Source organism: Hipposideros armiger, unplaced genomic scaffold, assembly GCF_001890085.2.
Source record: "Hipposideros armiger isolate ML-2016 unplaced genomic scaffold, ASM189008v1 scaffold_228, whole genome shotgun sequence".
Taxonomy (NCBI): Eukaryota; Metazoa; Chordata; class Mammalia; order Chiroptera; family Hipposideridae; genus Hipposideros; species Hipposideros armiger.
Genome location: NW_017731578.1, coordinates 24,819 through 48,804, shown reverse-complemented (window position 1 = coordinate 48,804; position 23,986 = coordinate 24,819). Strand labels below are relative to the sequence as shown.

At 48.3% G+C, this 23,986-nt stretch overlaps 1 protein-coding gene across 2 annotated transcripts in view; it reads left to right on the top strand.

Moving 5' to 3' along the window:
- The window catches only part of CHKA (choline kinase alpha), a 56,430-nt gene extending 33,167 nt beyond the window's left edge, over positions 1-23,263 (top strand). The window contains exons 3-12 of one of the 2 annotated variants that reach the window (XM_019654677.1): positions 4,716-4,769; positions 8,775-8,888; positions 11,169-11,302; positions 11,705-11,809; positions 12,814-12,872; positions 14,474-14,561; positions 15,408-15,516; positions 19,372-19,478; positions 20,881-20,962; positions 22,089-23,263. In XM_019654677.1, the coding sequence (XP_019510222.1) occupies positions 4,716-4,769; positions 8,775-8,888; positions 11,169-11,302; positions 11,705-11,809; positions 12,814-12,872; positions 14,474-14,561; positions 15,408-15,516; positions 19,372-19,478; positions 20,881-20,962; positions 22,089-22,148 (912 nt within the window). In that variant the 3' untranslated portion in view covers positions 22,149-23,263. The remainder of the gene's footprint in view (positions 1-4,715; positions 4,770-8,774; positions 8,889-11,168; positions 11,303-11,704; positions 11,810-12,813; positions 12,873-14,473; positions 14,562-15,407; positions 15,517-19,371; positions 19,479-20,880; positions 20,963-22,088) is intronic. The other variant, XM_019654678.1, reaches the window with a different exon arrangement.
- The last annotated feature ends 723 nt before the right edge of the window (positions 23,264-23,986 follow it).

Genomic DNA, 23,986 nt, shown 5'->3' with positions numbered 1-23,986 from the left:
GCCCATGACTAAATGAGTGTCACAGTCACTGAGCGTTCAGAAGAGTGCAACTCGTGTTGAACTCAGGGTGAGGACGGAGTGGCGCGGGGCTCGGCTCCTGAGGGATCCCAGGTCGCTGGAGAGAGGGGAGATTTTCCTGGACCGCGTCTTAGAAGACCTAGAAGTTGAGTCCAGTTAACATTTGGATTATTCTTTCTTAATCACTCATCTCTGGATTCCAAAGCGTTTTTAAAGGGTCACACCAACTCCTCTTTCATATAACCACAGCCTTTAAAAGAGAATACATTTACTTCTTTTTTGGTGGGGAGAGGCTGGTGGGAGGAAGAGAATGTCCCCCGGTGTTTCTATGAAACGCTCTTCTTATTTGTATCTTTTTACTTCTGTAGCCACCATTTAACACAATGCTACTTCCTTATTATAACATTATCTGTAATTGATTTGATTTCTTAAATAGCGTGATGACATGTCATTCTTTGCAGCACTTTCCCCAGCCTGTCCCCCAAGCAGCTCACACAGCCTCTTTAAAGATACTTTGAAGATAAATGTTTCAGGGTGCAAGTGACATTTAAATAGCTGCATGCCACTTCATGCCACTTGGACTAACTTACATGTACACAGCCACACATATAGGGACTTCAGGGAAAACCCAGGTGCCGCTGTTTCATCTCACAAACGTGGCTGTATTAAAGTGGTTTGGTTATAAAAACTATTGGGTTGTCGGAAAAGTCATGACGCATTTTTGCAATGAAAACAGAGGAAAACTACGTCATGACTTTTCCGACAGCCCACTATGTTCCCTTGTCATCTTTAAAGCAGCCTTTTATTAAGAACTGGCCAATGATAAGCGCTTATTCTGCCAGTCGCTTAAACAAATTGAAAGAAATAAACTGGTTAGACTATAGAACATCAGGTAACTTAAAAGTAGAATGTTTTTGAATCCTAAAATATACGACAAAATTCAATCAAGTGATATTCCCTCATCTTAGCCCCTAAATTTGTCTTGCTACCTATGGATTTTTACCTTTTCAAGTCATGAAATAGAGTATTTTGAAAACTAATAACTTGTAATACAAACATTTACTTTTTTTCATGATTTTCTAAGTCCAAGAGCCTTTAAATGTGATGTTTTTCAGAAAAGCAATATTTGAAACCTTTACCAAATATATTTATTATAAAAGTAACATGTACTTTTAAACACTTTTTAAAGTATGGACGTATGTAAAGTAAAAAACAAAAGTCCTTTATTCTGTCATCTTATTTCCTGTCTAATAGAATTTAAGCTTTTGGGATCTTAGGCTTTAAATTTAAAAGTTCTTGGCCAATTAAAATCTGTTTCAGCTTTTAAATTCTATCATTTTAAAAACAAAATATAAACCATACCTCCTTTATTATTGCTACTACTTTAACTTATTTTATTACCTACATCACAGTCTAATGAATACATGGATTGTAATGACTACTTACAGATTCTCTTAAAAACCAAGCCCTAAGTAGGAAGAAAAGAATGAGGAAAATGAAAGGAAGCCAGTCGCAGTATATTTTTAATTATCATTGGGTGTCTTTTTTGTTGTTTTTGTAACATCTTTATACCATACAATTCATTTAAAGTGTATAATTCAATGAATTTTAGTATATTCAAAGTGTCTTAAGCATATTTGATGCATTCTGACTTCTTATGTCTTGGAATTTCAGTGTTTATTTTACAAAACATTTTATTATGGAGAATTTCAGATATATACAAAGTAGACCATAAGAGTATAATGAACCTCAAGTGCCCAAAATCCATCTTTGCCCCTGACCAGTTTTCTTTTATCTTTACCATCGTTCATTCTCCAGGGTTATTCTGAAGCAAATTCCAGACATCATATTATTTCTTCTATGAATGTTTCAATCTATCTATAGAAGATGATTATTAAAAAATGACCACAATAATGTTCACATCAAAAAATTTAATTATTTAATATTAAATAGTCAGTGTTCAAATTTCTAATAAGTGTAAAATTTTTTCAGTTTTATAACTTAGGAAAGCTAATTTTTATTAATATGCAAGTAAGTTGGCAAACAATTTGGAGTCATATTAAATATTTGCATAATTTATTTTCATATCTCCTTCAGATAAATTTGTACCTCTGAAGTAAAATCCCACAGATCCCAAGATACATTTTACTTCCTGTCTTCCCTGGACAAAAACGTTCTCTGTCCCCCTCTTTTTTGGCTATGTGAGTCTCACCCTTCTTGGCTCACCTCAGGAGGAGGCCTCTTCTCCCCTTTTCATGAGCACCTTCTCAGTTTGAGAGTTTTCTGGTCTTACTCTTCTTATTTACAGGATTGAGGGCACCTGACCATTCTGTACTGAGGAAACAGAACAGAGGGTTGGCTATGGCAGAAGTCCGTCTTGCCTTCATGATGGTGCTCATTTGGGGTGGAATGGAGTGGGCAGGGTGGGGAAATTATTAACGGAATTTATTTTCACTTAATGGTACTCATATGTTGAAAAGGAATGGCCTTGGGAACTAAGCCAGTTCTAACTTCAGATGAAGTGACTTGCTTTTGAGAGCACCATTAGACAAGGAAAAAGGACTTCTGTTGGCTAAATAACCCATTTAACTGTATCTCCCTAAGAAGATACAGTTTGAATAATAACAGCATAGGAATAACCATAGTCATTTGGAATTTTGTACAGGTCAAATCCCGTTACAGCGTATTTCAGTAGGATATCCAAATTCCTTATTTGCCTTGAAGCTTTGCCTACAAAGTATCAATATACAATATATCAGATTATAGAACTTTTTTTGTGCTTAACTGTCCTTGGGGAATAAAAGCACAAGGATATAATGTGTGTGTGTGTGGGGGGGCATTCAGCCCCCTGCAGCTTTCTAATTAACACCATAGCCAGTTTCTCCACTACTGGGATCATGAATGTGAGTTTGCCACTGGTCGGTCCTAGTCGGTCGGCCCTGTCACCCTCGGTCGCACCTTGAGCTTCACAATGCGAGTGTTCATTTACTCAGTGCTGGTCGAAAAGGGCAGTAAGCACCAGGATTTTCTTGGTGCTTTGGGGGAAGACTAACAAAACATGAAGTCCCTCTCTATTCATTAGTAACTTGTGGGCCAATGGGGAGAGGAGACACAAGATAACAGGGCAGCCATGAGCGTATTCTAGAGTTGAGGAAGGAGAAAAGCTTTCATGATCCCTAATTATTCCCCGCCAGGGTTTATCACATCACCCACCAAGCCATCGGCAAAGGTCTAAAAGTATTTCTGTTGTATTTTCATTTTGTAGCTCTCAATGTAACGGGATTTAACCTGTAACATCTTTTCATCAGAGAGACACAGATTACACAAATGAAAATATGATATACCCCATTTGTACTTTCTGTCCTTTGTACAAAATTTACTTAACTGTATGCCTAAGAGTAAGTCTTTTTGCAGATAGCTTCATGAACATGGATGTTTATTTTGTTTTCTTTTATATGAGTAAGCTAGAACATGTACTGTTTATATGAAACACATTAAAACTTTTGTGGAATGTTATTTCCGTGTATGACGGATGAGAGTGGTTGCTTTATTTAAATCACTAGGGTTTTTGCATGGTGCTAGAGTAGCTGGTGTTGCTTAACGTGGCATTTTTTTCCCCTGTCCACACTTTCCACCCTTGGTACAGGTGTTTTGATAAAGCTGTGGAATGGAAAGGTATGTTTTTCATGGGATGTTCAAGAATCTTTCACCTTAAAATTTTTTACGGGCTTCCTTCTTTGTCTGGTGTAAGCAGACTTTAATGGTAACAGCATCTTTCTAGAGGCAATATTTGAGTATAAAATTTTGACATGACACATTAAGTTTCTGATTTGCTTTCCCCCAGCCCCTGATTCAAGATAGCATGAAGGTTTTTGAAGGCAGTTGGGTGGGGGTTGCTTTTAAAAGGCGATCTGTGCCAGGAAGAAAGCAAGTGGCGAAAGAGTTGGCAGAAGGTAGCTAATGAGCGAGGCGTTGTTACTGCTGGAGTCCTGGTGGCCAGCAATTTGCAATTTCATTGAGGAAAATGATCTCAAAGTGTCCCTTCGTATGTTAGTATTTGAAATAAGTTTAGGGACTTGATTAAATTCACACAGTCCTCTCTTTGGCGGAGGAAGAATTCAGATTGAGTTAGCGACAGGCTGACGAGCAGGGTTAGTCTGTGAAAGGGGCAAGTTGGCGGCCTGACTGTGCTGTCCCCGTGCCAAGTTGCCCGCCCGCACAGGACTTTCTTCCCTGTCCAAACTCTGTGCTGCCCACGCTTGCCACAGGCGTTTGGACGTTCCCTGCTCTTGCCGGAAGAAAGCCTTCCTCAGGATGGTGCTGATTTGAAGGACCCACCTAGCTCAATTGGTGCCACTCAGCCTGCCATTTACTTGTCTTTAGAAGGCCTGATTGGAAGAGCGCCCTCTGCCGACTTTCCTCAGACAATGAAATTGTGAAATGGTATCCCCGAGTGGTTGTGAGTCACAGCTATTTGGTCTCAACAGCTCATCCCTTTTCTTGTAAAGAAATGAAGCGTTCCTCGGGTGTTGTACTAGTGCTGGACACTGGTGGTGCATTTTAGACTGCTTCTGATGACATCAGGGGGCTGAGAAACACTCGTTAAAGATCTGTGATGTTTTGTTAACCCCGACTGTTCTGGTGGTTGCGTAGTGTTCCCCATCTCACCGGAAGTGTTTGCTTTTTCTCATTCATAGAGGTCCTGTAATAAAGAGGGATCCGAACAAGCTCAGAAAGAAAATGAATTTCAAGTAAGTAATGAAGTCCATTCTGCATCTGTGTGAGGTGTAAGCGTGTTAGCCGACCAAGGCCACTCTGTTGGGCAGCGCCTAGAGAACCCTGGTCTCTCTGTCTGTCAGAGGAAGGGCTCCTCACATGTTGGAGCCACCTCGGTGAGACTGAGTGAACACCAGTGTTCCCAGTTCCTACTGAGTGTGGGGAGTAGACGTTTGGTATCTTGAGGGCAATCGATACAACAGTGTTTGGGGTGCTAAGAGATGACAGTTTGGTGACATTCTGATGTGGAGGCAACCTGGGTTTCACTGCAGCTTCATGTCTGTCTCTGCCCAGTTGCTTCAGTGCCACTCTCCCCTGGGCAGGCGGGAGTGTTTTTCCCTATGCGTGGTACCCTGGTAGGAAAGGCCTTTTCCTCAATTACAAGATCTGAGTTAAAATGACCCCACTTTCTGAAATGCATGTGTTCAGAAGATCTCGAGGTCGAGAGCACAGATGTGTCGACCTGTCCTGTCTTTGAAGCTCAGAGTGGGGAGTCCGGAGCCCTTACCTGGATACTCCAGAGAGCACACAAGTTCCGAGCCTCCTCTCCCAGTATGTGCAAGTTAGTATATAGGGGTGTGTGTAAAACATGTATCTACACACATATAAATACACTGGTTTACTAATTACTAATTGTAGGCTGGATAGTAAATAAGAAATAGATAGTAAAAAGGTCAGATTATAACAGAATAAAAAGTGCTGATATTTTTTTCCTCATGTTTCTGTGGATTGTCTTGCATGCGCCCTGCTCTGGAGACCCCAGTCTAGAGGGTCTGAAACTTGTGGTCTCTGGGGTGACACTGAGGTCATGGTGGGAAGTGATCGACACTCGCCTTCACCCATTCTGAGCCCTTCGTGTGTAGACCTTTGTATCTCCTGGTTGGATCACTAGAACCTTCATGATACTATTTTCGGTTCCCACTTTATTTTGACTTCTCAGCAGCATTGGACATGACCCCCAGCCTTTCTGAAATGTTTCCTTCTGCGAGGCAGCCAGGACACAAACACACAGTAAAGGTCCTCCTGTCTTCTTTCCAGGTTCACCATCCTGTGGTGTGAGTGCCAGAACTCTCCACAGTTTGGCCAGAGGCCCTCTTCCCTTGCTGCCCTCTGTCCTGAGGCCACCTGATCCAGACCTCATCCTTGCATTTATTTCCCCTAGAGGCCAAAGGCTCACAGCCCGTCCTGCAGCCCAGGCCCCTGCATGGAACTCACACCACCTGCCGCCAGTCTCTCCTTGGGTGTTGATGTTCCTTACGGAGCAAGCAGGAAGGAAGGGGTTTGGAGGCCTCGTGGTTACAGAAAGACCGCCAACCACTGAACCACTCATTCTAGGATTACCTGTTTTACTTCTTAATCTGCCCATATTTCTTGTGTGTGATTTAGTGTTTTCTTTCATTTTTTTCCTTTCTACATTCTTCCCTCCATACAGCATCCCCCCTTTCTCCCTATTGTGAATTAAGATTGAGCTGCGGTATCACATAAGAACAAAGGTGTTTCTTGTTTGCAGTGTTCAGAGCAATGCTGTAGAGAGTAGAACCTTGCTGAGTCTCCCACCCCTCTTCCCTCCCCCATTCCTGGAGGTGGGTGGACTCCGCTCTGAAGGGTTCTGGACAGTGTGTGCTCAGCTGCAGTCAGCTCCCAGTAGCCTTTGTGCTGTGTGGACACCATGTGCAAAAATGCTTCCTGAAATAATGAAGTGGGGTTTAAATCTATTTATAAAATTTGAAACTTTAGACGTTAAGGGGTATTTAGATTGGATGCATGTATGTGTTTTATATGGTGCCAACCTTAATCCCTTTAGTGTAGTCACTCCACACAGTGGAAAATTAAAAACAAAATTTAATCCCAACAAAATTCTGATACCTCGGCAGAAGAAATCCTAATCATACTATTTGGGAACCATTGGGGAATGCGTTGGAATTTTGAGGTGGGAGATTGTACAGATGGCGAAGAGCTACCCATGGCAGACTGCCTGGTCTGGGGGCCAAGTTCAGCTCCCTCGTCCTGCACTGCCGCCGCACTCCCTTCGCACTCCCTTCGCATTCCATGTAGGGCAGGGCCTCACAAGCTGAGCTGCTCCAGGTAGCAGATCAGGTGTCCAAGTGCAGACCCCTGGGTCACACTCCCATAGGGCGTCTCTGACACTGGACTTGAGGTAAAATGGGAAGCCAGCAATGACCGCACCTCCGCACAGGTTTGCTGTCAGGTCAGATGAGTAAATGAAAGAAAACATTTTGCCAGCTGAATAGAAATGTCAGGAATTTGTTGTCATTCTGTAAGGGTTTAAGAAATAAAACCTGCCTGACATCAAATCCTGCTCTAAAATCCATTCATTTGATAGATCAATGCCATGTCCGCATTGTCATTGTCTTAGTCTGCTCCGGCTGCTGTAACATCTCCGGGGGGCATAAACCACAGACACTGATTTATTGCAGTTTGGGAGGCCGGGTGAGGTCAGGGGGCCTGCCTGCGTGTTCTGGGAGAGCACTCTTGCTGGCTTGCATACAGCATCTTGCTGCGTCCTCACGTGGCACAGCAGGAGAGAGCGCACAAGCTCTCTGGTGTCGTCTCTCATAAGGACACAGATCCTATAGGGCCCACCCTCCTGACTGCATCTAAACCCAGTCACCTCCCGAAGGCCCCACCTCCAAGGACCATCGCACAGGGAGGCTGGGGGAGCGGGGGTGGTTAGGGCTGCAGCGTAGGAATTTGAGGACACGGTTTTGTTCACAGCAGTACAAAACTGCAAATTAGTAAATAAAGATTGGGCCTCACAAGGTGATGGTTAGCCCATAATTGTGGGGGATTACCAACAAATCCACTCCCCAACACAATTTAAGAGTGACTGAGTTACTTTTTACTTTAACGTGATCCCCTATCCTTTGCAAGTGGCTTTTCTTTTTTCTCTGTCTCCTCTTACTGACTTGAGTGCATGCCATCGCCTGGGAGTTTGTCCTGCTGAGTCTGTCAGTTCATGTTTTATAATGTGGATGTGATTTAAAGAGCTCCGTTTATTTTGAACAAGGTCTTTCCGGATCATATTCCCCACAGCACATTTCTTAACAAGGTGAATTAGAATCCCTGAAAGCATTTTCAGAGCACGCGTGCTGGCCCCTCCTCAGACACATCCATGTAGGAACTGCATTTGGAAAGCTCTGGAAGAGATTCAGGGGTACCTCTGGTTAAGAACGGCTCCTTCCCATTCCTTCACCCCAACAGATGGAAACTCTTAAGCTATAATTTGCTGTTTAAGGAAAAATGACTAAGGAATGCATTTGAATTAAGACCAAAAGATGGGTTTTGAAGGCAAAATGATTATAGATCCACATTTATTTTTAGGACAGAAGACAGAACGTAAGAGCATCATAGAGGTTTTGACAAGAACAAACATTAAATGATGGAGGACAAGATTGGGGATAAGAGCAGAATATAGAAACCTAGAATGCTCCATGCTAGGGTGCTCTTTGGGCCAGAAAACATAGACACTACCCCCTACCCTCACCCCCACCCCCGCCAAGATCTAAATCAGTAGTTCCCCAACTTCTTATACCCACAGACCAGTCCAGTGGGCAGAAGGCCCTTTGGCCCACTCACTCAGCACTGTCCACCGAAAAGCAAGTCTGCCCTCACCAGAGTGGCTAGGTATTGCCTTTGATAAGAGCCAAGAGAGACTCATACAAGTTATAAAATTAATAGAAGCAGTAATGTATTGACATTCTACTTTTGGAATCAGTGACCTAAATTAAACGTGAATTTTAAGTCTTATCTATATAGTGTGACGCTTGCAAGCATGGACCCTGCAGATTACAAGATCTGTTAACCTGTGTTTCTTCATACTTGAAATGGGGACGAGAAGAAGAAGGCCTGATCGTAGCGTTGGTGTGGGGTTAGAGGAACCGGTCGTGGGAAAGCACGCTGACTGACGCCTGGGACGCAGGCAGCACCAGTAATGTCTGCGTCATTACTGTCTGTTTCAGGGGGCCGAGGCCATGGTCCTGGAGAGTGTTATGTTTGCCATCCTTGCAGAGCGGTCGCTGGGGCCCAAGCTGTACGGCATCTTCCCGCAAGGCCGCCTGGAGCAGTTTATCCCGGTAAGATGTGTTCGCCCCTGGGCAGTTGTGTGCCACAGACAGAAGATGGAGTCTGTCTTGTGGCTGCCAGAGCCTGAGATGCTGGGGTCTGAAATAGTGACTGTGAGCTGTATCATTAAACTGCATCAGAAATAAAACCAATTTTCTATTGAAGTTACCTCAGAACCTCTGACTTTCCTGCAAAGATATATTCCTCCAAATCAAAAATGTTTGAGCCTTAACATCCATTGGCCCCCACAGCTGCTTGCCCTGAAGTCACCTGTTCCTCTCACCTTCTGGGCCTCCTGACAGAGCTCACTGCACAACACCGGGCCCTGCGTACACAGCCACATCTCCTCTTCGCCCTGTGGGGCCACCATGTTTCTTTGCTTTGTCTGCCGTTGTCTTCCCTCTGTTTGGCTCTCCTGTCTCCACGTGCCCATCAAGTTCTTCGAACTCGCACATTTCAAGGCCTCACTTCAACCCTCTTGTTTCTGGGTCAGGGTTGTTTTTTCTTTCTTGTTGTCCTGAGGCATTTTTCATGTAGCTGTAACATCTTCCAGCCCGTCTTGTTTGGAGTTACATGTATGCAGTCCAGCCCTCTCTCCTTCCCCATCGAGGGCCTGGGGCCTCAGGAGGCTGCCGTTGCAGTGAACGTGGTCACAGCTCAGCTGGGTGCAGATGCTGAACCTTGCTGGCCTGTGTTGCTGCTCACAGCCAGGTCCGCAGATATGTGGTGAAGGGTTCCCCCTCCTAGCCCGCGTGAGCTCCCTAAGGATGAGGGCCACAAATGGCTGCCTTTCCATGCCCTGCCTCATGTGGTATCTTGGCCACCTGCCACGCTTCTGCAGGTGACGCTGAGCACAAGGACACCTGGCTGAGGAGAGGCCCTGCTTCCCAGGACTTACCCTGTGTCCAGCTGGGGGCAGCAGGAAGGGGGGTTCCTTTGTCCAATCCTGCAGCTGGGGCAGGGGCCATGTGTGCCAGCTGCCATCCTGGGGGGTGTGCGTAAACTAGTGGGGGCACTCTCCCTGTGCCAGAGTTTACTTTCACTGTCTTCAGTGGCACTTGTCTTGGCATCTGGCCCTGCTTTTATTTATAATTTTCCCTGAGCTTGTTCATCTTTGAGCATGTTAGCTGTGAACTTTGCATGTTGCCAAACACATCACGGACATTTTTAACAGCTCTGTGCAAGCTGTTAGGAAGCTCTCGGTGTCCTGCTGGCCGCCGAGCGCCCTGTCTTTAGCGCAGTGTGGTCATTTGTGGAGGGTTCCAGAGTTGACAAGACTGACTCTGATGCTTTCATTGAGCTCTCAGCTCCACCCATAAGGCTCCTGCTGCTTTTGTCCCTTGTCAAGACGTCCTTGGCTAGGTGCCTTCGCCTGCGTTGCCTGTTCTAGTTCAGAGCAGCCCTGTCAGGGACTTCATGTCATGGTTCACATGTCGCAGACCCCGGGAAACAAGGCCCAGAGGTGAAAGTAATGCGTCCTTGATCGTGTATCTTTGAAATGAGTATGGAAGCCAGAATTTGAGCTGGGGTTTCTCTAGCTCGGGGACACTGACTTCTAACCCCGGTGCTGTATCACTTCAGATTGTCAGAAAAACGTTTCTGGGTGTCGGGAGAGAGCGGTTCGTGTGGGAAGGATAGAAGGTCTTAGCTGTCTGTGAACTCCCCGTGAGTGGCTGAGGCAGGGCAACCAACACAGCGTAGCCTCAGTCTGCCTTAGGAAGCTGGGAGTAAGTCCCACTTGGGGGGGAGGGGCACCGCTGTTTCTTTCTTGAGAGCCTGCTCTGTGCCACACTAGATGCTGGGGACACCGTGAACAGTGGGACATGGCTCACCTGAGCTCATGGCACTGCTTCTGATGAGCACTTGCTCTAAACACCACATCTCACCCACGAATGTCGGAGTGGGATGTCCAACCTGATGAAGGAGCGAGACGCTTAATAATCTGCTGAAGACCTGGGGTTTTTAGCCTGGGGAGGCGAGCATGCTTTTAGTGTTAGGCAGAGTGAGCAGAGGGAAAAGCAAGATTATATGTGAGAAGGCCTTTCTCTCAATTAAAAGGGTTCAAAGTGAAATCAACCTTTCGAGGTGATCTGCCCATCACTGAGAGGTGCCGAAGCAATTGTCGGGCCACCATTTTCAGGCAAAGTGCCCATTCTTAAGGGGATTTTGTGCCTTGGCTGAGACAGGTGCCCCGCAGAAGAACCTGGCTTCTGGTTCTTAGGATTGTGTGTGCTCACACTTCTTGTGTTACTTAGTTAAATGCCATTTTCTAATGCCCTTTTTTATTTCAGAGCCGGCGATTAGACACGGAAGAATTAAGTGTGCCAGATATTTCTGCAGAAATAGCTGAGAAAATGGCCACATTTCATGGTATGAAAATGCCATTCAATAAGGAACCAAAATGGCTTTTTGGAACAATGGAAAAGTAAGTGGTCAAATCACTTGGCTATAACGTAGCTTTCCAGGGGCAGCTCCCAGAGGTGAGCACTGGTATGCCATGTGGGTTGGAGGTCTTCCTTTGGTCTCCTCTTCTGGTGTGCAGGCTATCGGTGGGTGATGCTTGCCTCATGACTGAGTCTTTCTTCCATGTGAAAATCACTTCCTGAACCAGGAAAGACTTGTTTGCAGAAATGCTACTGCACGGGTGGATGGGCAGGAAGTCTTCCTAGAGTGCCTTGAACCCTGTGCCCTCCCCCCCAACCCCCCGCCTTGGAGATTGGGGTTCCCCTGGTATTGCATGGTTACATTAACTAGAGCCCCAAGGACGAGCTGCGGTGAATTGAGCAAGACTTTTTGTTCTCCTTTTTTTTTTTTTTTTTTTTGCAAGGTACCTAAATCAAGTGCTGAGAATTAAGTTTACCGGAGAAACTCGGATGAAGCAGCTGCACAGATTTCTCAGTTACAACCTGCCTTTGGAACTGGAGAACCTGAGGTGAGCATTGGCTTCCGTTCCTGGCCTAGTAAGCACATCTGTCCAGAGGTTTAAATATCCTTAGTCACTGAAACAGTCATCAGTGACCATTTGTTAAGGATTGCCTCAGGTGTGGCCTTGACATTGGTTTTGCAGGATGAGTTGAAACCGATTAATTTTGTCATCTGAAATTATAGTTTTATACGAGTGCTGTTACTCTCTGGCCATCCACGAAGGCTTCATGGCGGAAGTGAGATTCCACAGGAATGGCTAGCAACTCGGACAATAGGCTTTTCCTGAAACAAAACCGAAACAACAAACCACGGGGGGGTGGGGGGGGGTGGGCTGCGGAATGGGTAGTGTCAGCCAATGAGGGGAACAGTTTAGCCCAAGCTCTGTGGGAAAAGGAGTAAGAAGCTTGATGCCAGCCTCTGAGTAGACCGCCATGGTGTCTTCGGTGTGGGGGGGGTGCTGGCTCCTAGCATGCACCCCCTAAGGGGGCGTGTTTACACCTTGAATTACTCAGTATTTGAGTTTCTACCGGGCCGGGGCTCATGATTGGTGCTGAGGGAAGGGTGACCAAGACATTCTTCAAGGAGCTTCTGTTTTATAAAGAGAGACAGAAAACAAGTTAACAGATTTTTTAAATGTTAAGTTGTGATTAGTGCTGTGAAGGAAACCAGAGGCCAGCATAGACTGACCCTGAAGGACCTGCTCTGGTCAGTGGTCAGACAGGCTCTCTGAGGAGGGACTGCAGGCTCAGGCCAGCAGCTGTGTGAGGAGGTCCTCCAGGAGAGGAAGGCATGGACGCAGGTCCTGCCTGCTTGACTGGGGGCCTGTGGGTGTCTCCGGTGTGAGCTGCTGTAGAGCTGTCCCCACAGACGACAGTTGATAATTCACGTGACAAGCACTTCCCAGAGGCTGGTGCTGGTTTGGGGCGTGAATGTAGTGCTAAGCTTGATGAGAAAGCTACACTGTTTGCATTGAACTTCTTAGAAGTTTATAATAACACCTTCCTTTTCCAGATCATTGCTTGAATCCACTCCATCTCCAGTTGTGTTTTGTCATAACGACTGTCAAGAAGGTAAGAGTTGCCACCTGTTATGTGTGTGTGTGTGTGCTTAAAAGCTTGCCTCCGGTGTGTGTGGATGCCAGGGGTCCGGGAAGCGAGGATTGGAGGCGCTAAATGACAGCACAGCCAGGCAAAAGAGTGCTGCGTAACTATTAAAAAGAAAGGCCGAGTTTTATACAGACCACCAGAAACCTCTCCAGAATGTTTTAAAAGAAAAAAGCAAGTTTTAGAAAAACATGTAGGGTATCATCCCATTTCTACAAAAAATATATTCATAGAAAAAAATCAGAATATTCAATAAACTGGGAGCTGGGATGAAGGCCTTAAACTTTCTAAATCACGTGTTTGTTGAGTGTTTCACTCTTTTCTGTAAATGTTTCTGACTTTGTTACTCTGAAAAGCAGTAAAAGGACAGGACGGGCGCCTCCATCAGTCCTGGGGCCCTGCCTTCTGCCCCGAGCCACCTCCTTCACTCGTTTCACGTGCTGTTAATGACTTGTAGTTTCTCTGCTTCAATAAATCCCGGTGTCGTAGGCCCTTACTGTAACCACACTTTACCCAACGTGATTTCAGACAACAGTTTAACCAGAGGCCTCCCATCTATCCGGGTAGCTATTGCCGCTGCCACTGGGGTGCCTGGCCACGTCCTGGCGACGCCTATTGTCCTCCTCCCCCCATCACAGCCCGCTGACGTCCACCGCCAGGCCCCTTGCCAGGCTCTACAGTTTGTTTTAATTTTGAGAACAGTCCCTGTTGAAGACCAGCCATCAGTGAGACCTGAGATTGAGCCAAAGCACTTCTTACTAGTTAGCTGATCGTCGCCGGCTGGGTCCAGGCAAGCAGGTGTAGACACGTCAGGCAGTTTGTTGTCACATCACCAGACAGGGTGGGAGGGAGGTCGGGGGCAGGTGTGGAGAGGACGGAAGAGGTGGGAGATGTGCATTTACCTTGTTCTGCTGCTGTGGGCCTCCGCCCCCACTTCTCCTCTCATGGCCACTGGACACAGGTGTATGTGGAAAAGCCTAGAAACTCTGCCTCCCGCAGAAACCCTGGAGAGGGCATGGCCAATGGGTTGGCTCACAGGTGCTGCCTGCCAGCCTCTGGGGACTTGTGGGGAGGGGGCTGGTTCTCAGAGCTGGCGTGGCAGCCAGCCCACTCGTGCCCCAGAATTCAGCCCTGGAGGAAGCGCGGTCGTAGGGACGCTGCCTGTGGCCGCCTCCTTGGGGAGAAAATCAAGCGAGGGCAAAATGGTGCGGCTGGCCGTGTGGTTCCCGGAGCCCTGTGGTAGCTGAGCCCCCCACCCCCCTGCATCTCTTTGGGAGGACGCCCAGGGATCTTGGGGTGGCCAGAGCCCCTGAGTGCCAAATTGGCATTTTCCTTCATGCCCCATGAAAGACTGGGGAGCACTGCCCCAGAAAACCAAAGCAGAGCCAGTCCCTTCTCATTCCCCAGTGAGCCCAGGGCCTCCCGGCGCCATCCCGTGGCCGCAGGCGTCACTCGCTGCGTGGTCAGGGTCCCTGAGAGGGTCAGGAGCACTGTCGCTGTGCTGGGAGGGCTTGTGCGTTCGGTTCTAAAGCAAGCCCGGTGAAAGTCACGTGCAAATCCTCCTGCAGGTAACATCCTGTTGCTGGAAGGGAAAGAAGATTCTGACGGGCAGAAGCTCATGCTCATTGACTTTGAGTACAGCAGCTACAATTACAGGTATGTCTCAGCAGGGCTTTCCATCGCCCTGCCATTTGATTAATGTAGCGCGTGCACGGGACTGTTATAGGGAAAGTAGGTAACGTTCGTTCGAAGCTGGAAGTTCCTTCTGGAAGCCAGCACTCCTTGTCGCGGTGCCCGCAGTGGCCGCAGTACAGCCTGTCCTCAGCCAGCTGTGCGAGAGGGAGCAGTGATGTGAGTGATCAGAATCCAGAATTTTGGTTTTGTTTTTGTTTTTAAAGATTTTATTGGGGAATTGGGGAAGGGGAACAGCCAAGTTGTTGTTCTTCAGTCTTAGTTGTGGAGGGCGCAGCTAGCTCAGCTCCAAGTCCAGTCACCATCCAGCCGCCCGACAGAAGCTCAGCAGCCCACCATCCCATGTGGGAGTCAAACCGGCAACCTTGTTATTAGGAGCACGTGCTCTCACCAGCTGAGCCATCCTGCCACCTGTTGGCAACTCAGCTCGGGCGCAGCTCTCTGGCCCATGTGGGAATCGAACCGGCAACCCTGTTGCTCAGAGCTCGTGCTCTTAACCAACAGAGCCACTCTGCCAGCTGAAATTTGGTATTTTCTTTTGGCTCACAGGTAATTTCCTTTCATCACAGTACGAACTGCAGGAGAATGCTCTGGAACAATTGCTTTTGAGCAGCGGGGTCAGGTGCCACTTTGTGGCTTCCAACGGCTGTGGTTCTGGTAACAGCCCATTGGCTTTGCCTGTGACTGAAGCAGTCGTACTCTCGGGACGTCCAGCTTGGTGCCAGGAGGGATGCTCACAGCCTTTTCCTCCCGTAACGGCCCCGGGGTGGGCAGCTCGCCTCATTCTCTGCACCCCTTTCTCTCTTTCAGGGGATTCGACATTGGCAATCACTTCTGTGAGTGGATGTATGATTACAACTATGAAAAGTACCCTTTTTTCAGAGCAAACATCCTCAAGTACCCCACCAAGAAACAACAGGTAGGAGAGGCTGGTGTGTAGATTTCTGCTAGTAGGTACATCACATAAATCAGTCTTATGCCGTTAGTATTGATTACATCTTCATTTTCAGAGATGCCCCTTGTAAACTGTAATGGTCAGGCAAACCCTCTTGCTTAATTTTACTTACTTTTTAATTTTTATAAGAGTTTATGTGACTCAAACTGACACTCTATGCCAGGGAATAAGATCTCAGATGCTCTGCAGAATAAGAGTTTCTCAGCTTCTTTTGTGCATCTGAAATTGAGGGATAAACCCTTTGCTTTAAATGTTTTTTCCATTAGATGTAGACACAAACTTGACACTTGGGTCCAGCTGTTTTTAATCTGTGCCGGAGATACGTGCATTCAGTCAGAGAGGAGCACAGCCCCCTTTGTAGTTCTTTCTAATTCTTTCTAGAAAGCCCAGCCTCCATTCTGCTTTCTGGCCGCCTTTTTGGGGATCACTGACTTGCCTGTTTGATGCTGTGCAGAGGGAAGTAATCTTTGGGGTACCGTGTTCTAGTAGCCATTGGTGGGGTGAACAGTTCTCCTTCCTGCCCTGAGCTGGGAGACCAGGGACTGTGGGAGCTGCCTCCTGGGGACCCCTCTTGGGAACCCCTCACCCCTGTGTCCCATCCCTCAGCCCGCCCTGGAAGCCTGGGTTGCAGATGAGCAGGTAGCAGTGTGGAAGCTGCAGAGCTGGGGGACAGCACTCCAAGTCTGCCTGTCCCAGCCTGTGCTGAGCGGGCGGACGGCACCTCCTGCCCTCCCTCCTGGCACACCCTACCTGGAGCCTTCCCAGCGCTAGGGGCTGAGGACAGGTGCCTTGAGCTCCGCTGGAGCTCCCTTGGCAGATGTTTCCTGAGCCGGGCACAGGGGCGGCCCACACTCCAGGGGCAGCCATTCAAATGCAGACTTGCCATGGGCCCAGAACCGCGTTCTCTTCTGGCCACATATTAAGGCTGACTGAACTTGGGCATGTCCAGTGTCCAGGATGGTTCTGGACCTCAGGGTCATGCTGTGTGAGAAGGAAGGGTAGGAGAAGGTGGGGCTGCTTAGCTTGGGGAAGGGAGAGCACCCAGCAGCCCTCAGGTGTTAGAGCTCTTGCCATGCTGAGGAGAAATTAGGCTTCTGGAAAAACTGGGCAGCTCTAGAGGTGAGAGCTCTCAAACCAGTGAGGGGAGATTTGTGATAAGAAGGTAGATTACATCTTAATGGGAGGCAGAGCTGTGTAGCCACCAGTGCTGCTCAGCACAGTAACAGAACAAAATTCTATTCCTGTTTTCTGGGAGGTTTTAACAGTCACATAGAGGTGTTGCTCTTTATCTGGTTACCTCAGTAAATGCGTAAAGTTTATTATGCTTTTCTCTCTTTAATCCATTAGTGAGATGTTTTTAAATGTTAAACCATCTTGGAATTTCGGCAGTAAACTATTCGATATATATTTTGTTCAGATTTTATAATTTTATTCTGAGGGAGGGTTATTCTGACCAGGCTACTCTGCTGTTCCTTCCCCTTAGAGCCTTTAACCCTTTTATCCCTCAGCACCCCCTTAAGGGCACCATAATTAGCCCCCATTTTTAAGCTGAGGAAACTGAGGCTTTGAAAAGTGAAGTCGTCTGCCCAAAGTCACACAGCTGGTTCATGGCCGGGTCAGGGTTTGAAACCAGCCTTTGTTGATGTGCTTCACAACCATTCCTAACCATGTTCAGAGTGGTTTGGATTCCAGCCTAGAGCCCGCTGGGACAGAGGCATGGATTCCGGGAAGAGGTGAGATCCCTCAAAACCCCAAGTCAGGCATCAGGGTCATCAGAGAAACTGTGACAGAGATGGCAGGCCCCCCTCTACTGGGTTTTTCTAGTGTGAGGGATTAGGAATGTACATTTCATCCTGCTTCCAGATGGTTCTAGCACCCAGTCAAGACCGAAAACCACCAGTATTCTCATATTCCTCTGTCTGCTGTGCCTCAGGATTCACTTTCCATCACACTTCACCCAGGTGGTGACGTCACCGCCAAGGTTAAGAGCGTGGGCTCGAGTCTCCCCACTGAGGCTCCCATCTTGGCTCTGTTGCCCGTTAGCTAGCTGTGTCTGGCCATAAACTATTGGAATGAGGTGTGTTATTTGTAATGCTCTGCTGGGTCCTGTTAGACCAGCGGTTCTCAACCTTCCTAATGCCGCGACCCCTTAATACAGTTCCTCATGTTGTGGTGACCCCCAACCATAAAATTATTTTCGTTGCTACTCTATAACTGTAATTGCTACTGTTATGAATCGTAATGTAAATATCTTTTTGTTTTCCGATGGTCTTAGGCGACCCCTGTGAAAGGGTCGTTTGACCCCCAAAGGGGTTGCGACCCACAGGTTGAGAACTGCTGTGTTAGACAGTGTCTTACCTTAGGAGTTCCCTGTCTATGCACATGTGGAATGGGCCTTTAATGTTCATTTTAAAAATCATTACATCTGCTCTCGGAATCAAAGTTATACTGGTATTATAAAATGAGTTGAATCACCCTTTTTTCTGGAACAAATTTATATACGATGAAGGACATCTGTTCTTTGAAAGTTTGATAGACCTTGCCTGTAAAAGAGTCTGAGCCTAGAATTTTTTTGGAGGAAGCGTCATTAATTACTGTTTTATTAGGGTGTCGGTTAAGTTTTCTGTCTCCGTTTTTCAGTTTCAGCATTTAGCATCCCCCAGAAATTAACCCTCCAAGTATGGTGGTTCAAGCATGGTTTTAAAAAACAGTCTGCCGGGTTTGAATCCTAAATCTGCCACGGCTGGCTGTCACCCACTGAATGCTTCTGTGCATTGCTGTCCCCATCTGCAAAAATTGTTTTGTTGTGAGGAGTGAGTCAAGATGCAGAAATCAGAGCTCAGAACGTGCCTGTTCCATAGAATTTAATAGATGTCAGCGGTCATCTTTCCTGTGCCGGGTTTCCTTCAGAATATCAGGCCCCTTCCAGGGGCTCTCCCCTAGGACAGTGCTTGAACTTGAATGATGCTTTCGGGTGGTGGAGCGTATGAAAGCTGATTTTAGAGAAGGAAGAGGGCAGAGGTGGTACAGGGAAAGGTGGAAGAGGAAAAAGTGTTGGCATTCCAACTAGGTAACGCATTAGTGAGGTTTCTTCCAGGGAAGGGTGACTGACAGCTGTTTTCTTGTGTATAAAAGAATGTGTCAGTGGTTCGTGTGCTCTGTTGCCTTTTGATAGTGTCAAGAACCAGGATTTCATAAATCCTAATTGACATGCAGACTAAACGTGCAACCTGGGACCACCTTAGGTAAATTGTCTCTTCTCCAAACCAAAATTAGACGTTGCCACTTCCCAAACATAGGTGTAAATAATCGCAGCATCTTAGAGGCGGGAGCCCCCTCGGGGTCTGGTCCAGCTCTCACACTGAGGGAACATCAGGATACCTCGGGCCTCATGCCTGGTGGGCGCCAGCCACCCTGGGGAAGGTTTGGTGTAGGCTTCACCCTGCTTTAAGATCAGACGCCAGAAAGCATGAGTGGGTTAGATTAGAGAATACGGATTCCACTGAATTACTTTCTCGAGAAGCAGCAGTGTTTCCTATACCGTCTTGTCAACAGTACGGTGTCGAGTCCATTAGAAAACAGTCTGCCTGTAACTCGTGATCACTGCTGCCTGAGGTGGACGTCCGAGTTCCCCACACCTGGGCCAAGCAGCAGGGTGGGCTCTGCCAGGCCTCCTCCAGGCTCCTCTGACGGGACCTCCCTGTGTGTGCTGCTGTATCAGATTACCTCAGTAGGGGCAGAAAGCCTATTATTAGATGACAGCTGTTGACGTCGTCTGTTTCTAACGGGATCCTAACAGAATTATTCTTTTTTTTTTAGCTCCATTTTATTTCCAATTACTTGGCTGCATTCCCAAATGAATTTGAAAACCTCAGCAGTGAAGAAAAGGCCATTATAGAAGAAGAAATGTTGGTCGAAATCAATAGGTAAGTGTCCTTTGTTGATCTGTAAAGGCGGCTTACCTCCGTGCGGGGTGTCATTGGGGTGCCCTGACTGTGAGGTGCTCCTTTGTAACCGTACTTCTCTACGACTTGTCTTTGTCAGAAACAGAATGTTGGGTACTTCCCCGTATGGCCAAGTGTGTGCAGGTCTTTCAGGTTCAAGCAGGGGCTGCACACAGGGAGGGCAGGACGTGTGGACAGAGTTCCCAACTCCGATCCACGTGGCAGACTCAGCTGTGCGAGGCTGCTGCCACCCAGGGCTGGGACACTCTTATCTCTGATGCCCATGGAATGGTGGGCGCCATCTAATAATAGGCTTCTAGAAAATAATAAAAAATGGTGTGTGTTGTTCTGAGTCTTGCTTTTAACTATTTTTTCATCAGCTCTCAAAGCAAGGCTGGGAAGCTTTCAGATTCCACCAAGGTCTAGACCACTGTCTAGACCACACTCACTCATCTCTTTAGTCAAGAGGCTAAACTGACTTATTCCCATTCTTTGGAGTCTCCAAGAAGAGTCTTGGGTAAAAATGACTGTTGAAGTCACTTCGGCCCACCTCGTCTGTCCGCCCCACTAACCACAGATAACCTCGTCGCGGTCTCCAGAAGTGTCCACCCCCTGCCTCTCCTCCTGGGCTCCACCTGCAGCGTAGATCGCCCCTTTCTGGTTCTTGAACAGATGGAAATAGGAAAGGGGGAGGTGGGGGAGACAGACCCAGACAGAAAGGCTAGCACCAAGGGACCGCAGAGGGTCCGGGACCGCAGGAAAACAGTCGGGTTTGGCGAGGATACCAGCACGTTCATCCTGGAATTAGAGGCTTATCTTCATGCGCATGAAGCCAGAGGTATTGATGTGAGGAGAACTTGGGTTCACAGTGACATTCACCTAGAAGTGGGGACCTGGCTCACACTCTTCTGTAGTTGGTTTCACTCTTGTGTGAGAGGAGGGGATGGGGTGAGGGCGAGGGTGTCCTCCTACCTCCTGGGAAAGGCAGCGACTCACCAGACGCCTCGTTGCCCCTCCTGCTGGGTAACGTGGGCAGGGTTGCTGATGCCATGCGCTCAGGGCTTGCTTATTCTGTCGCCCATGGTCTGCCTGCGTGGCCACCGAGGTCTCCATGTGAGTCCTTGGGGGTAGTTACGTGTGCCAGGCGCAGGCAGTTGGGCGTGTTCACACCTGCAAGTCCCCTGCCACCAGCCAAGGTGGGGAGCAGATGGCTGTGGCACTCCCACTGTCCTCCGCTGCTGTGGAAGATAGTCCCACTGAGTTTGCCGGGGCGCACGGTTTGCATCCATGTCAGTGAGTTAGAATGTCTGTCTGGCGAAGTGACCTCAACTGTTCCCTGACTGGTGCCACCTCTCATGTGCGTTTTCTGCTTTTGTCATTACAGGTTTGCCCTTGCGTCCCATTTCTTCTGGGGACTTTGGTCCATCATACAGGCCAAGATTTCATCCATTGAATTTGGGTACATGGTATGTTTTGGGGGTCGTTTTTTTCTTCTCCCAGGGGAAAAAAATGCTAGTGTGTATGAATACTTGGCGGTAAATGATTTGTCCTTACATAGGCTCCCCAGTGCCCTGAGCCAGGTGACCTGGCTCCAGACAGTGGGCTCAGCCTGAGCAGCTGCAGGAGAGGCTGCGTAATTTAAGCCGCTGGCACTGATGCTGTGTCTGCCTTTGGGGAGGTCTCACTCCCGGGGCCAGCAGGCCCCACCTTCCCTGACCACCATCCTGACACAGTGTAGGAGTGTGGAGGTGCCTGCAGGTGCCTGCAAGCATTCAACCCACCTGTCACCACCCCATTTTCGGCCCGCAGCACCCGACTTAGAGTGGGAAGCTCGCGCCTACTGAATTAGACACCACCCGATTTGTTGTAGGCAGGTGTGTACCAAGCCAGGCTGTCACCTTGTTCTAACCTTAAGAACTGGCCTTGACATAGAGACACTGTTGTGGCCCTTTAGCTGAGCCTTCTGCTGCTCTGTGTCGGTGGGGTGCCCGGGGTGGGGCGCACAGAAGTCTGGAGCAGGCACCTTTGGGACAGGTGGTGGGAAGACTGGTTCACTTTTCCTCCTCAGTCCTGTGTTAGGATTACCTCTGCTTCTAGGCAGGGGCTTTGGTAACACATCAGTGGGACTAGACAAGAGGCGAAGGGCAGGCTTGGATTTCTCATGCACATTTGGAGTCAGGGTCAAATGATACTGTAAGACAAAATAGACTTCTTTGTTCTCGGCTTGCTAGCAGCACCCTAGGACCTTTCTTGCTTTCAGAGAGGAGCCTTTGTTATGTCTGCCATTCGGTGTCTGCAGCACTGCAGGGCAAATGGGATGGAGCCATAGCAGCGCTAAACAGAAGTCCCATTTGGGTTGGCAGGGCCAGGCCAGTCGGGTGACCAGGCAGGGTACCTTTAAGATGAGGCAATGGCGGTGAACCCGCTGAGAACACAGCGTGAGGAGACCGTCTTTAGAGCAGTCGGGCTCCTGGACGGCCTGTTGCAGACGCAGCTATTCTGTGCCGAGCTGTCCGTGGCCTGGGTGGAACCCGGGTGCTGGTGGGGCTGGCAGGGGCCATTGGTGAGACCACTCTTGATTATGTCTCCTAGGACTACGCCCAAGCAAGGTTTGATGCCTATTTCGACCAGAAGAGGAAGCTGGGGGTGTGACTGTGGGGATGACGTCATACACTTCATCCCTGGACTGCGTGGGGCGGCCGAGCCTGTGGGCCCCTCTGCTCCGTCCCCCTGTGCTCCGACCGCTGCAGGAAGGCTGGGGTGTTGCTGCCGCACACAGACGTGTATATGAAAGACTGTATTAAAATTGAGTAACATTTATTCCATATCCTGTTTACGATTTTACTAGGACTCTGAAATGAGACCGGGCAGCAGAAATCTAGTACGATAGTGCAATATCTCGGATTCCTTTTAACCTAGTGGGCATTTCATTTCTGGGGCCTGCAGCTTTCCGTGAGACAGGGCAAAACAGCAAGAGTCAACGGTGTTACCGCAGGTGCGTTTTTGGGTTAACGTTGATTTTTTACAGGATTTTGATTACCCTGCTGGTGAGCACTGCACCAGTCTCTCTGTAGGTAACAGTATGTAGACACGGCTCACCTCCGAGGGGGGCGATTGACAGGACAGACTGGGACGTTGCTCAGCAACCTGCCTGCGCATCTCCAGAAGCTGCTCCTTCATCCTTATGGTCCTGGTGGCTGATGCTGGAGGCAGCAGGCTGTGCCTGGCACTGCGAGCCGGTGGGTGGGAGCTGCTGTGGCTCCTCGGGACCTGCTGAGCCTATTGTGATACTGACGAAGCTTCCCTAAGGGGATGCAGCCTCTGCTGCGCCTTCTGGGAACTGAATGTGCTGTCAGCCCCGCCTTTGGGCAGACAGTGAGCCGCGGCCACAGAGGGCCCATGGCTGGACAAGGGGCAGCGGGGGGACGTGCTCACACCGCCCCCCCACCCCCATCTGCCTTCCCCGCAGGGAGCAGGCTGTTCTGTCCCCCACTCGGCCTTTTCTCCACGACTCTCCTCAACCTGGAACTGGGGTCCTGTGACAGGGCTGGCAGCGCCACGGACCCTCAGGAGCCACCTGCTGCCCTTGGCATCCAGCCTGGGCTCTGACAGCTGTCCCTGCCCTCACTGCTCCCTGATGCCCCTGATGTGGTCGTTCTGGTGGGAAATGCAGCCTGTATGTGGCATGTGGGGGCGTGGATAGAGTATAGCTGTGAAATTCCTGTACATTAAATGTCCTTTGGAATAAATTTTTTTTTGACTCTAAACTCTTATTTGAATTGTTTTCATGCATACATTTCTGTTACCATAGAGATTGTCCTACACAAAAAAATATTGGGTTGTCAGAAAAGTCATGACGCAGTTTTGCAACGAAAAACAGAAAAAATACATCATGACTTCTGACAACCCAATAAAAACCCATCCTCAGCTGTCAGCCTTGGTTATGTCCTAAGTCTCAGGGAGGGTGCCTGTCACCTTCCTGTGTGGACGCCAGGCCCCAGTGCGTGTCCCAGGCCTGCAGACCCCTGGAAGGGCGTGGAAGGAACGCTATCGTCGGGGAGGAGACACAGCAGGCAGGCCAGGGCAGCACGGAGACTTTCCACTGTTCACCCTTGTAGACAGTTAAAGTTCAACCAGGTGAATGTGTTTTGATATCCAAGCAATACAAAGAAACAGTAAATGATCCTGCGTCCTTCGTGAGAGCTCGCTTAGACCAGGGGTCGGCAAACATTTGAGACAGAGGAGCCGCCAGGGGTCAGCAAACTGCGGCTCGCGAGCGTGTGGCTCTGAAGTAAAATTGAAAATGAAAATAAAACTAGCATAGTTCCATTTGTAAAATTTTTAGAGGATATTATTCACATAATGGTGATTATGTAAAAATATATTTACGGCTCTCGAATAATTTTTAAATTGTTGTGAGGGACAGGATTGGCTCTTCCAGGGGTCGTCTTTGAGACAGAACGTACCCAAAGAGCCGCACGTGGCTTGCG